The 15,285-nt window shown below is 43.8% G+C and overlaps 1 protein-coding gene across 2 annotated transcripts in view; it reads right to left on the reverse strand.

Moving 5' to 3' along the window:
• znf423 (zinc finger protein 423) overlaps positions 1 to 15,285 on the reverse strand; it is a 144,510-nt gene that overhangs the window by 95,397 nt on the left and 33,828 nt on the right. For both annotated transcript variants that reach the window (XM_037107494.1, XM_037107495.1), the window contains exon 3: positions 12,921 to 13,121. In XM_037107494.1, coding sequence (XP_036963389.1) covers positions 12,921 to 13,121 — 201 coding nt within the window. The remainder of the gene's footprint in view (positions 1 to 12,920; positions 13,122 to 15,285) is intronic.

Consider the following 15,285-nt stretch of genomic DNA (forward strand, 5'->3'; position numbering starts at 1 on the left):
GAGGGTGGACAAACTTTATTGGCCTCTCTAGCTGAAGAATACTGTTAAAGTCAGGGCACTGGGATATGGGACTCTGGCATATTACAGGTTAAAGAAAGGAATTAATGCAAAAACTGCATGTTATCAATCCATTATGAAAATAATAGTTTCTACTGTAATTATAACTGCATGACATTGCCACAAGCAGACTGCTACTGACTTAGTTCATTAATACAACCTAAGAAACTGAGGCCTAAAATGTTCTCTCCTTTTGGAAATAAATGATAAAGACGGGGTCATCATCACTGTGGTCCTGCATTTAGCCTTGTATCATCAAGCAATCACATTTGAAGGGACAAAACAATCAATACTTTGTGTAGTAAATTAAACATTTTCTCTAAAAACATGGCACACACTTTATTTGCTTCTCGACGTACAGTAGTGCCACCACATGTCTTATTGCTACGCACCCGAAGACATGCTAAAACAACACTCTCACAAGAATTATGCATACAATTATGACCAGTGAACAAAAAAAACACAAATACATGTGCACACACAAACACACACTTGACAATAGACCTCCCCTGTGACTTCCCATAGTGCAGTGAATTCCAATCAGGCAGTAAGAAGGACAGCTATTTCTAGGGACAAAGGACAGGGAGAGGAGTGAGGAGGGGTGGAAGGAGAGATGGAGAGATGGAGAGGAGGGAGGCAGGAATGGAACGGGCGGGGGGGGGAAACAAAGGGTTCTGGTAGCACCCAGGGGAGAAGGCCCAGAGCAGCTGACGTCAGTGTGTGTGTGTGTGTGTGTGTGTGTGTGTGTGTGTGTGTGTGTGTGTGTGTGTGTGTGTGTGTGTGTGTGTGTGTGTGTGTGTGTGTACAGCATTGAGTTGGGGGTAAATGGGAGTGTGAGAGAGGCTGGCAGAGTTGGTTCTACTGCCCCCCTAGGGAGCTCTTGAGGCGGGGAGAGAACAGAACAGATCAGGGCTCCCAGCCCCCACATAACCAGGGGCCCAGACAGACAGGCTGGCGAAAATGGCTGCTCATTCGCTGGACGTAACAATCAGTCGGTCAGCTGGCTAGCAAAAAACTCTGGAATTTATTTAGATATGAAGTAAGCGAGTGTATATTTTTGAGAAAAGTCAGACTGGCAGTTGTCTATCTGTATGATTGGCTGAAGAGTCAACCGGATCAGTCAGCCAGGTCTATTGAGTGGAGTGTCTTGGTCTACATTGGTCGACACAAACCCCTCCTGCCTCCCTCTCATTGCATTTCCATCGTTCACCCCCATATATGTACAGTACATGAGTCCCTCTTTGTCTACTGTGCATCTCACTCCCCATTTTTGCATTTCCACTCTCTCTGACTCACTGTCCCTTGATCTTCCTCTCCACTCTGCTTCGTCCTTCCCTCCACCCTCCCTCTTCCCTCCCTTTCTCCCTGGAGTTGTGCTTTTCTCTGACATTTGGCTGGACAAAGGCGAGTCACACCTGAGCGCTGGGTTAAAACTATTATAGGCCCTCTCCCTGTGGTACACTGCCCTTTGCCACGACTGTCTGTGACTGAAACCTTGTGTGTGTGTGTGTGTGTGTGTGCGTCTGTGTGTGTGTGTGTGTGTGTGTGTGTGTGTGTGTGTGTGTGTGTGTGTGTGTGTGTGTGTGTGTGTGTGCCTGTACACCTGGGTGCATTTTTGTATTAAACTTAGTATGTTGCTGGACAGGTGTTAAAAGTAACAAAATACGTGACGGTCATTGCAGTAATTCTGATGCAGCGAAGCATGCTTATTCGTGCCATTTCCCTGTGTGAATTGCATATTGTTGATCTTGAGCCTTAAATTGACACAAGCAAAATGAAAAGGGAATACATATGCACTCTGAGCAAAGGAGTGACATATACAACATTTAAAATCAATAACCAAATGTCACATAAACAAAAAAAACAGAAATTCAGTCCAGAGAAAAGTGGATTAAAAACATTACATCTTTTGCCATATTCTCACAATCTAGTGGGAAGTTTTTTTTGCCCCAGTTCAGCTGCTCAGATTTACCGCACATGGTCTGTTGATGATGGCTGGACAGATGCAACACAAATAAACAATTGCTCCAGCAGTAGCATAAATAATTATCATGAAAAAATACCCATATGTACTTTGCAGGGCACATTCAGTTAACATGCAAGAAGTCATGGCGCACAAGGAAAAGGAACTACTCATCCATGCAGATACAGTGCAGAAATGCACAATGCAACAAATTGCTCCATTGAAGATACTGGCTGGAGGAAAAACAGCTTAAGTGAAGTGCAAAACAAATCTAAAGCATCAAACAGGGTGTGGGAGACAGAGGTGGAGAAAGAGAAAAAGAAAGAGTGGAAAAACAGAGGGAGGGAGACAAACAGGGGCTGCTTTGGGGCCAGTCGCCACAGGGTGTGTGTGTGTGTATGTGTGTCTTGGGAGGGCACAGTGGGGGAGTTTGGGGGCATGGAGGAAGGGATCAGAGCTTTGGGGCCAGCTCCACAGGGAACACAGAAGATGGGGAGAGAATGGAGGGAGGGTATGGGGGAAGGGAGACGAAGGGTGAAAGGAAGGGATGTGGTCAGTTCTGAGTTTGAGAACTCAGCAGGGAGGGACAACGAGGAGGGAGGGAGGAAAAGGAGGCAGAGGAGAGGAGAGGAGAGGAGAGGAGAGGAGGAAGTGACAAAGAATAGAAAAGAGAGGTAGAATGGAAAAGATGAAGAGACGGGGGGTGTATCGAATGAAGGGAGGTTGTACGTTCCACTTGGGAAGAGAGAAGGAAGACAGAGAGAGTGAGAAACAGGGAGGGAAAAAGGAAAAAAGTCCCAGGTGTCAGCAGGAGGACAGGGGAGAAAAAAGAAAAGGGGGGTAGAGGTTCTGGGGGTCCTGGTTGTTGGCAGGGGTGCAGGAATCCAAGGGAATGGCCTGTTCCTCATTATCCAGACCCCCCCCGCCATACACACACACACACACACACACACACACGGAAGAGGCCCCCACATGGCCCCATGACAACTCTATCCTGGCCCATCCACATGTACACACACTGATAGAGACATAAAACACACACATACACACATAGACAAGGGAAAACAAACTGTACATGTATGTTAAAGCACAGACAAACAAAGCTACACTCCCCAAACAAAAACATAAGTATAGACAAACATATGTAAATACACACAGACAGACATCTACTTGGGATTAAGCAAAATTCAGGAGATTTTGGAGCAAAAAATGATTACATATAATTAGATGCTAACTGAGTTTACAAAAACTTATGTATGTCAGACAGAGAAATTATCTTCCTGATAAGAAAATATAGCCGATAAAAGAGCTATGGTATATTTAATCATTCATCTTTGCTTAGTCTTTCTTACATTCAGGTGTGCATGATCTATAGATAAGGAACACCTTTGTAAAATGGAAAAATGGAAAAATGGAAAATTATAGGTTATTTTATAGGTATCAGCCATGAGAAGTAGGTTAATATCAATTATCTGTAACAGCTGAAAAAAATCCATATAGTGCATACCCACAGTATAGATCTAATCAGCACCCCTCAGCATTAACACACATGCAATGGAATCTTTGAGCAAAAAAAAATCAAAAACTGTAAACTGGCTTTAGCAGTGGCTAAACTTAATGCTGTCCTCTAAATGTGTTAGCTGAGCATGATATCACTAACTGGGCTGGCTAACTAAGCTGTTAAACTTACTGCTCATTCTCGCTACTGTTTCTATCTGTACAGGTCACACCGGAAGCACAGCATTTACCTACAGCCGTTCCCCAAGGAGTTTACACCTAGTCTTTATCTGTTCTCATTCAGCTGCCTTTGAGCTTTGTGATACCGAAACCTGTTTTTTGTCTGTTTGTTGAAAAAATCTCATATTCGAGACTCTAGCTATGTAGCTAACAGAATCAGTTAAATCATTCAATTATTTGTTATATGATTGCCAATTAAGCGAGGTTAGCTAAATGAGATTCTCACAATTACAAGGTTCTCAATATCATGTGTCAACATATCAAGCAGCTTGATGCTCTGGAGGGAGTTCATTAATCACAGTCCTTCAACTTGTGTGTTTGTTTATCCAATAGATAACCAGTAGGATGCCCTGACAGTGCTGCTGACAAGATGTTGAAATGAACACCCAGAAGAGAAAATGCCTCTGAACTCCATGAGGTAGATCATTTGACAAGTTGATCAGAGGGAGAAATACGAGGCATTCAAAAGGTGGGGAGGAACAGTGTTGGGTCTGAGGAGGAAAATAATTAGACCCTGCCAGATTTCAGGAGTGTATTCAGGGTATGTCTTCTTGAATTGTGAACAGCCAGTGCTTCCTTAGACACATTCCAATTCCACATTAGAAATGGGATTAAAAGAGTCGGATTATCTTAAAGTCTGCCATGATATAATTTCTATTTGATTCAATTCAGGGGCCCAAAATCGATATGAAGCGGTATCGTATGCCAATGTAACACAATCAGTTACATAAAAACCTGCCACCCTTTTCTGCCTTTTGCCATTAAAGAAAAAGCAAAACAACAAATTAATAACTGTAGCTGGTTAAGTACAGCAAAACTGACTCTACTAACACACAAATCATGGCTAAAGAATTTTGCCAAGAGTATAACAATTCAGCTCAATATTAAGTTCGAATTTTCTTTTTTGCTATTCTCCATTATTAGTTTAAGTGTATGGCATTTTAGATGGCAAAAGAGGCAATGTGCAACATTGCAAGTGATATATTGCAGTATTTTTTTTGGCCTTTTGGCCTTTTGGCTTTATTGATAGCCTCTGCACATGGGACAGCTGCTCTACCCACTGAGCTAAACAGCACCCCAATATCTTGCAGTATTTACAGATTCCAAATAACAAGCATGCTGAGATCTTAAGCCTTAAAAGGACTCCATTTATAAATGCACTGTGGCTTCCTATTTACTCAAAAGTGGTCATGTTTTACAAGTCCATTGAAGAGATCAGGCTGCAGCTGACACTTATTTTCATTAGCCATAATCTAGACAACGCTATCCATTACAATTCAGTAGAGCACAACGTTATGTATAACAATTCCTTAATTTGTCAAACAGTAGAAAGAACACATATTCGAGTGGCACTTATATACAAAAAGAAAATGTTTTACATTAAGATTTCTAATACTCTGCATTACTTTAGTGTTTTATTGATATTCTGCTTTCAGTAGGTGAGTTTATATGCAACTGGTAGGCATTATTTACAAGTGTTCCAGATGTCACAGTTAAATAATCTAAAGTAAAACAAAGCAGTGTAAAAAAGGTTCTGTAAAAACATCTTTACACCAATCATTATAATAAGTGTGACTTGTTTTACGAGTGCCTGTAAAGTTTAATTGGCCACAGTCACAGGATCTTTTGTCATGGATGAAATACAATGACCAGTCATGACTGAAGCTGACTTACAGTCAGAGTGCAACATCTGAATCTGAAATCCAAATAGTCTGACTGGGGAGATCAGACGAGTTTTTATTTATTCAAAGATATGTAAATGTATATTTCTTTAATCCAACTCTGTAAATATTTGATCAATAAACACAAACACTGACATGCAGAAAGAAGCTGCAAACCCTTTGGCTGAAGAATTCTAATGAATGTAATGAGATAGAGGCAGTTGTCTCTGTCTGTTCCTTACACAGCTACCGAAATTAAAAACTGGACTGGACCATAGATGCAGCTTTTTTTCTACATGCACACACACACGTATGAATACACGCAAACGGAGACACAGACAAATATTTACTCTCTGCAAGATCTACACACAGGCACACAAGGACAGAGAGAGGGAGATATGAGAGAGAAAGAAAAGGGGAAGAGGGAAGTTACATTTTTAATCGAGTGTTTCTTTTCCTCTGAGCAAAGTAGGGCTGAATACAAGAGGGTTAGCTGGTGCCAACACACACACACACACACACACACACACACACACACACACACACACACACACACACACACACACACACACACACACACACACACACACACAAAACACACTTTCTTGTGTCCTTTGGCAAATTCTTCTTTTTCACTCTTGCATTAAGTAAGAAAAAAGGGAAGAGAGTCAAAGTAGGAGGAGAGGGAGAAGGGGGGGGGGATGAGGAGGAGGGGGAAAGAGGGGGGAAAAAGAAGGGAAGAGAAGAGAGAGGAGAAGAGAGAATACGTCCCTGCAGAGTCTTTCTCCCTTCCTGGAGCGAGTGCGGGCCCCTGCAGCGCCGCCTGTGTAATTTCCAGTGGCAGTGAATACAGGTATTAATAAAAGCCCCATGGGGAAGAGCACACAATATAACCCTACATTTTCAGGCATTATGAAAGGACGCCCCCAGGGGTCCTCGGGCTCAAATTTCTGAGATGCAGGCATTGTAAAAAGATGCCCCCGGGGGAGGACCCCGCAATAGAAATCTGCTGAATTCAAAGCATTTCCAGAGCCCTGGTGGGAGCCATTACTCCCACTGGAGGAGGAGAGAGTTTTTTTCTCCCTCTCCTCTCTCCTTCCAACCGCTCTCTCTCTTTTTTTTTACCAAACATGTGTTGCTGACATGTTGACAGATTGCTCAGTGAGGTGTTTAGGTGCATGCACAAGGCACGTCTGCTGAGACACGAGCTCCCTCCCTCTTCTCCCCTCTCTCTTTCTCTCTCTCCCTCTCTGTCTCTCCCCCTCCTTCCCTTGCCAGTTCCCAAGTTCCATCCCTCCCTCCCTCTAACTGCAAACCTCTCAGCGCGCCCAAAACTGCTCCCATCCATATTTCATAAAGGAGAAACTAGGCTGAAAGAGAGAGAGACAGAGACAGAGACAGAGAGAGGGTGGAAAGGGTGTAGGCAAGAGGGAGAGTAAGAGAGAGTAAGAGAGAGAAAGAGAGAGGTGGGGGGGGGCAGAAAGGACGACAGGAAAAAAAGAGGAAAAAGGCAAGATAAAGAGAGACAAAGCGGGATCAAGGGAGGGGAACAGGAGGAGGAGAGGACAGATAAAGAGAAATAGAGCGATGTACAGAGTGGGAGAACTCTGCAGTGAAAAATGAACCCTGTGATGAAAAATGACTTCACAACAACCCTTCTCCGTCTCACCCCCTCCATCCCTGCATGTTGTACCCCCCCCCCCCCCGCTCTCCTCTCTCCATCCCCCTCTCCTCTGGTGCCGGGCTCCTGCTCTCTCCCTGGAAAACCTGAGCGGCAGCCAGCTGTGTCTGTGTGTGCGCTGTGCACTTGTATGTATGCCAAGGGCTTAGCACAGGAATCTTCGGGCCACCCCCGGGTACAGAGACACAGAGGGAAGGAAAGGGAGGGAGGGGGAGTGGAGGGAGGCAAAAGGAGGGAAGCGGGGCACATGGTGATGAAGAGGGCAAAGGGGGCGGGGGGGGCTCAGACAGGAGCTAAGAGGATGGGATCTAATGGAGGAAAAAAAACAAAAAAAGGAGGGAACATAAAGGAAAAAACTGAAGCATGATATTTATTTTGTCAATCAACAATAGCTACCGGACTAGAAACACACACACACACACACACACACACACACACACACACAGAGTCATTGGCAGGCCAGAGTGTAGTAGGCTGTCTGTAATTTTGTTTCAGATTACACCCCTCCTACCTCTCCTTCTCTCCCTCTCATGTAGAAAGTGATCTGTGGTTTTAATAAGAGTCTTGGCCTCACAGGACTCAGCTGCTATCCTGACGACAGACGCAGTGAGGTGTGTGTGTTTCTCTGTGCACAAGAGGAGGGTGTTTCACTGCATGTGTGTTCTTGTATGTGTGTGTGACAGCGGGTTGCGACAGACGGTAAGAGCTTAGCAGTGGGGAGATGTCCCGCGGGAGGCAAACCAGTCACCCAAGGGACCCTGCACTAACAGACGCTCTCTCCTGCCCCATGTTTTTCCTCTTCCCTCACCCCCCGTATCTCACTTCCTCTTGGCACATTTTAAGTCTTACCTCCCCTTTCCCGCCTTCCTCCTCCTCACCTGTCTTCATCCTGCCCTCCCTTCATCCCTTTCCAGTCCTCTTCTTTTAGCCCCTCATTTCCCTCTCTGTCTCACCCTCCCTCCCAGGTAGACAGGCTCCCTGGTAATCTCTGCTCTCCCCCGCTGAGATAGGAAAGAGAATAGACGAGAGTGCAGCTGTATGTGCTCAATTAACAGAGACCTCACAAATACCTTCGGAAAGACTACGCACAGTATCTGGCTTTCTCCCTGCATACACACACCACAGACACACACATACACACACACACTCGCACACACACCATTTTCCACCCACACCATCTCACCATCTGAGAAGCAACTAGCTGGGTTAATGACTTGCTATTTGTCACTGGCAGCGCCAGTTTCCGCCCCCCCGCCTTGACTGACGTCTCCCTCGTTTACTTGGTGTCTACCTTCTCTTCACTTCCTCTTCCCCCTTGAGTGGTTTTCACTGACATCTGTAACAACCTCTCACCTTTTGTCTCCTTCTCACTCACACCTAGCCTAAGCATGTGCACACTGTTGACATGGGTGAGCACCTATAGATGCATGTGCGTACGTGCGTGCGTGCATGCGTGCGTGTGTGTTTGTATGTATGTGCTCGCGCGCATGTCAGGAAGCATTCATATATAAATTAACCAAAGTGACAGAGGCTGCACAAAGACAGGGTCTCCACAGCAGTTTGAAAACCTGTTTGAGTGTGTTTAACACTCAACACACATCACATTGACCCAACCTTGGAATGTTGTGGCCGGTAAGATAGCTTTTGGGATTCCCTTATGAGATGGTGTGTACGTGTGTGTGTGTGTGTGTGTGTGTGTGTGTGTGTGTGTGTGTGTGTGTGTGTGTGTGTGTGTGTGTGTGTGTGTGTGTGAGCATGTGTGTTCATGTGTCAGAGCAGGGCCAGAGAATGTTCTCCATTTGATCTGTAGGAGGTTTTTTTTTCCGCTCCTCCTCTCCTCAGGGAGCCTCTGCTCCACATTCTGACTCCTACTGAGACCCATCGACACTCCCCCGGCTCTCTCTTTCGCACTGTCTCTCTCACACACACTGTACACACACAGAATTTAGACCTGCATGTACTGAAGGTAGGAGACACACATCACACACTGATATTACACACTATATCCACCTCAGCAAGTATTTGCCTAGAATCTGTAAACCAAGTGGGATGGTTCAGAACATCAGGAAATCCTACAACAAATACACATAATCAGGTTCTTGTACAAGTCATGTTGCAGTTTACAGTTCTCTTGAAGTATACTATGGTACACCCAATGTGTTTAAGACATGAAGGCATTGCAACCTACATGACCACCTATGACACTAAAAGTACCTTTTGAGTGCTAGCTAAAACAACACATGATTATCAGGTACACAGGGAGGAGCTACTGGGCTTGTTAAATCAGTTTACACACACACCAAACCCACACACTGAGCATCTTATCCACAATTCAAAAACAGAGCCGTCACACTGGCTTAAAGCTACAGCAGAACAGAATAACAATGGTATTGTAATAGAGGCACACAATCTCTATCACACACACATGCACACACACAACCAGCTGAGCAGTCAGGCTCATGCACATTAATGTGGCATTACTTTAACCAGATGTGTGGGCTCTGTGGGTATGTACGTGTTGGAGTGGGTATACACACATTTATGTGTCATTGATCTGTGCCACTGTGTGTGTATGAGTGTGTGTTTGTCCAATTTCCACTCAAATTAATGGTGCCTCTTTATAGGCCTTCTGCTAGAGTGGCACTGAATTACTTGGTGCTTCACTCTCACACCTGGGACCCATTCAATGTTATAGCCACAGCTAGCTGCTAACGTGGGAGCCATTTGCTACAACAGTATAGTTAGCATTACAGATACCAGAGGTTTTTCTGCAGAGAATTCAGTGCTAACTAACATGGTACTCAGGCCACACCTGGGACCCATGTAAGTACTTCAGATATCATTCAACAACTCATCACTGAGAATGGACATGTGTACAGGAAACTTTAAGAGATTAGCACCAATGACTAAAATGTTACAATTTGTGACTTAATGTTGCAACAGTAAGTATTAGTACGACAGGCTGTATTGCATGAACATTTATTTGTGTCATGCACAGGCTTCCTTAAAGTGCATATATAGTATTTTTTAAAAGTATAGTAAATACCAATGCGCTGACAAATCATGAGGGTTTTAAATAACTATGATAGCTGGCTGATGTGTGTTAACACATTTTAATGTGTAAAATTGGTGGAGTTTGGCTTTAAGCTGCCCAGTTCCCCTGGCTTGATTTGCTGCCACAAATCTGTGTTCATTTTACTATTACAACAGCAATGCTTGGTGGAAATGTGAGTCTGTGACTTCTTTTGACTTCGGTTTTGGTTTTGACCACTATATACAGGATATACTGATAATAGTACATCATACATCATAGCTAGCTACTTCTGGCAAGATGGCCCCCATCTGTCACCCCCAACCAAAATGGCTGATGTCTGAGTTGTTTGGTTCCTGCTCAGGGACAAACACACACCATCAAACTACAAAATGCATGAACACATTAAATCTCTCATGCAGATCCAGAGTGGCGTGTGTTTATCCCCAGTAGGCTGTGTGTTTTTTTGTGTTTTGTGTGTGTGTGTGCGTCCCATGCCCTTCTACCAAATCCCAGGGGTCTCAACCAGAGAACTTAAAAGGATTCTTTAGTCCATGTGTTTTAATTTAGCCCTCTCCTCAATAATAACCAGAAAGCTGTGGTCCCACCACTAACTTCATGCACACACACATCAGTGAAATACACATGTACAACCATGTACACAACTACACACACCAACACATAGATGAACATACACAAACCCCTGCATGCAAGTGCACACACATCCCACTGAGCTGGGGGATTACTCTGCAATCTCAACCACTCTTTCTCCAGGGAAAAACACGTTTTATCATTTCATTTCATTTCTTTCTTCTGTGCTCCCTCTCACCCTCCCCCCTCTGCTTTCTCGTTCAGCAACATGTAGCCCTCCCCAGACTCCTGTGCTGAAATCACAGGCCACATCCCGCGCTCTGACAGCAGCCCTGTGCTTTTGGCGGTGTGATTCTATGTGTGTGGGTATGTGTGTGTGCTCATGAGAGTGTGTGTGTTTACCCGTGTCAGGGAGAGAAGGAATGAAAAAGGCATAAACAGCTTTGAGTTAGTGTAGGATTAGACTGATTGTGCAGTAAAGTGGACCCTGGCTAACAAGAGTGAAGCAGGTCTAAAGCTTCCCAACTGAAAGTACAATAAAACACTCATATTGAGCCTCAGAGTCTTCTTTCAAAGGCTGTTCTGTAGAATCCCCATTGTTTGTGTTAATATGACTTATATCAGTTCCTGGTAACTCCTGTAAATATCCGTTGTAATAAAGCAAAATGCCCAAGATCCTCTTATGTTTACTGTATGACCTTAAATGCCAAGGGCCTGTGTTTTACCTGTGACCTCTCTCTCAGCTCTCTACATATCTTCCATTACTCTTTACTGCAGAATATCTACTGAAGGCAAACACAACACCAAACCTCTATTATTACATCTCCTTTCATCTCTAAGGATGTGAGACCTTAGACCAATGACTCTGGTGGGATTGAAAGTCAAGCCATCAGGTGAATAGCAGGCTACTGAGGCTGGGGGTTTTACCATCTATGTTACACAGCCTCTGGAAACACTATCTTTACCAGTTTAAACAAAGCCCTCCACCCCACTTCTTCATCCTCTATCAAAAGTAAACACACACTCTCACACCTAAAAGGCAGACAGCCTTACAGCAGCACAAAACTGTCATGGGTTGTGTGTGTGTGTGTGTGTATGTGTATGTGTATGTGTATGTGTGTGTGTGTGTGTGTGTGTGTGTGTGTGTGTGTGTGTGTGTGTGTGTGTGTGTGTGTGTGTGTGTGTGTGTGCAAGCATTGGCTTGTAAGCGAGCATTTGGATTAATCTGTAGGAAACCAGATGCCCCCGCCGTGTTCCTTTCAGCCCCTCCATTAATTACACCGGTACTAATAACAGCTTTTGTGTGCGTGCCTCTGGTGTGTGTGTGTGTGTGTGTATGTGTGTGTGTGTTTTTGTGTGTGTGTCCCTGTGGACACAACTGAATCCAATAGCTATAGGTATTCAGAAACAGGAGGGGAGGGTCTGAGTCACCCAAGAATCAGATGGGTAACTGCCTGATGCAACTAAACTGTTTGATCTGTACTTTAGTCATCCATCCCCATGAAAAACATGCAGCACAATTATATACCAGATATAAAATCACTTATGTGCCACGTCCTCACCATCCATCAACATAAAATCTATGTTCTATTTTTTATCCAATATCTGTGTGTACAACAGTGCCTCTTCACAGTCATCTACACTGTAAATGGGTGTAAATCAGCGTAAAGAGGCAAACCATAACCACGGTAACAACTGTGTGACAGGGTAACACAAATTCTGCACTTCAGCTTACTTTATTTGCTTCAGGCTCAAGAAGGGTTCAGATGGTAACCTGTTAAGTTCAGGTCAGGCTAGGTTACTATCCTCTCAGACTCAGTCATGTTCGGAAAGAAAAATGACCCTTTCTTATTCAAAAAAGGAAATATCATCATTTGTGGTGGCAACCTACTGAAGTGTCGTCGTATGTGGAAACAATAAATGTAACTCGCTTCCCTTTGTCTTGTTTCCTTGTCATATTTTTTACTCTATTTATTATCTTTTAATTAGTAAAGGTATTATGTTATCCACCCATTACCAGTGAGCTGTCACACTGTGTCTGAGTTCGACTTTGTAACCAAAACATATCATAATTACAGAAATATAGCTGTTTTGTACCTGTGGTTTGGTGATGAAGGTCAGAAACATGCAGTGAAACTTAGTCTCATGAAATTGGAATATACAACCACAAAACAGTCACAATCTAATGAACAATCTTACCAGCTGGGCAGTGGTTGGTTCTGTGTTCAGTGAGCTCAGCCAGACAATCAAAGTCCTGCTGACAGTTGTCACAGGTGAAGATGGACTCGTCATCTAGGTCATCGTCATGATCCCTGTCTTCGCGCTCATCGTGCTCCTCCTGTTCTCCATCCTCACCACCCACCCCCTGACTGTCTTTGGGATCTCGGTCAGATGGCACCTCTGAGGAGACACAGAACAGAACCACGAGTTAAACAGCTAACATGTTTGTTTTTTAGGGAAATACATCAAGAAGAATTCCCTAAACAATTAAGTCATGACTGGATTAATAGTTAAACAACATGTGATGTACCGCAAGATTTGTTTTAAAGCCCTGTTCAGTACTGAATATTTTTATCCAATTATAAGTGCAACTTAATTCTAATTCTAGTGCGTGTTGAACATCTTTCCAGCATGTGACCAAGTGTGTGTGAACGTGTGTGTCCTGGTAGCAGACAGGCAGAGTGTGAGAAGGGACCAGTGGAAGGCTGTGTCGGCCCAATCCTCACTGCTCCATTGTGTCTCCATTTTCACACCTTATTATCACATTATAAACGCTGAGGATCCAATAGGACTGACACTGATGACACTGGCGAGGCGAGGAGAGGAGAGGAGAGGAGAGGAGAGGAGAGGTTAGGAGAAAAGAGGAAAGGAAGAACGATATGGAGAGGAAACATAAAAGGCTACAGATGCAGAGGTTGTAACCAGCCAACCACCAAAACAAAACCCATTCAGTCCAACATTTGTATCCTGAATAGTGAGGACCATTGAGAACAAGATGCCAGTAAAAAGGAGAACAAGTGTGATAATCAACAGCCATAAAGCAATTTGATACTTAAGAACATTAATTAAAGCCCCCAGAATGTCCATAGAGCATAATCAGCTACTCAGCTGATTGAAAAGAGAACAACAGTCAAAAAAACACTGAAAAAGAAAAAGGTTAATTGCAGTGAAGTAAAATCTCAATCACTAAATTTAAACTGCTGGCCATTGCAGAGAGTCAAGAATCTCCATTTACTTTTAATGAAACATTGACTTTCTTTATGCCTTGGGCATACTACATGACTTTCAAAGTCATCAGATGGCTGTACAACACACCTTTCTGTCTCGTAATCTAGAGTCTTGTAGTCATGATTTGCACACCACATGAATGACAAGTGACATGGGGTCAAACACAAGATCACACATTCAGGATGTTTGTGCACCAACTTGCAGTCAAAGGGCAAGGAAGAAAAAAAAGTGGGGATGGATCAGGAGCAGCCATGATTATTTCTGTTACATGTTACATGTTACTGTGTGCTTGTATTGTGATTCAGCAAGGACAGTACAAATACTGAGCTTGTAAGTATGTATTCTGATACAAATTAGAGGGCTATTATTCAGTCCAAATCAAATAGATGGATGACAAGTCTGGGCTCAGAGACCTATTGTCATCCACAGGAGCAAGCACCAATTTGACTCTGACTCTGGGGCTTTTGTCTGCGATCTCCAAAAACCATCAACGTCTGGAAAATCAAAAGATCCTGTAGCGTGAGCTTTACCTAGTGAAGTTGAAGGTCAAAAATGATAAAGCGCCATTAGCAGCTTACAAATAATTTCACTGTATGTGTGTAAGTGGCGGAAAATAATTTCTCTTTTATCATATGCTATTCTTTACTTCATTTACAACATTTTCGTATAACCTCTCAGCATCAGCTCATCATCATCTGAACAGGTGCAATAACAAACCGTTCCAATGGTTTTCATCTGATCGATTCCGTTCCAGTCAAAAAAAAAGTCAAGAGTAACGCCAGCTCAGTCAGTAAGTTTAAAAGAGAGTGAGAGTTCATTAGTATAAGCCAGCCAAATTAGAGCGATGTGCACAGGCTCCGTCCCTCTCTGATTTATTATGGGCGAGGTGTGATGGGAGAGAGGGATGCTGGGAGGTGGGAACGAGGGATTGAGGTGATTGGGTGTTTGGGAGGCTGCAGGAGAGGAAGACAGTGATAGAGAGATCGTAGGAGGAAGAGATGAAGGGATGGTGAAGAAGAGAGGGAGGGTGTTGGCCATCTGTCCAGTGGTGAGTGCACCGTCTGGCCAGGGAGAGAAAGTGGCCCCTTGGCTGACACAACACGTGCACACATACGTGTACACTCACATCCGTGTACGCTCACATACGTGTACGCTCACATAAAAACACCACACACACACTGGTCATTGTGCACACTCGCACAAACACAGGTACGCATACATATAGGAAGACACAGATGTGCACACACCAGAGGCACACTAACTGGATAATTAAAGAAGTACACAAACACACATACATGTGTGCAACAATTCAAGTAGATATTACATAGATGTGAGT

The sequence above is a fragment of the Acanthopagrus latus genome, chromosome 8 (genome assembly GCF_904848185.1).
Source record: "Acanthopagrus latus isolate v.2019 chromosome 8, fAcaLat1.1, whole genome shotgun sequence".
In the NCBI taxonomy this organism is placed as follows: Eukaryota; Metazoa; Chordata; class Actinopteri; order Spariformes; family Sparidae; genus Acanthopagrus; species Acanthopagrus latus.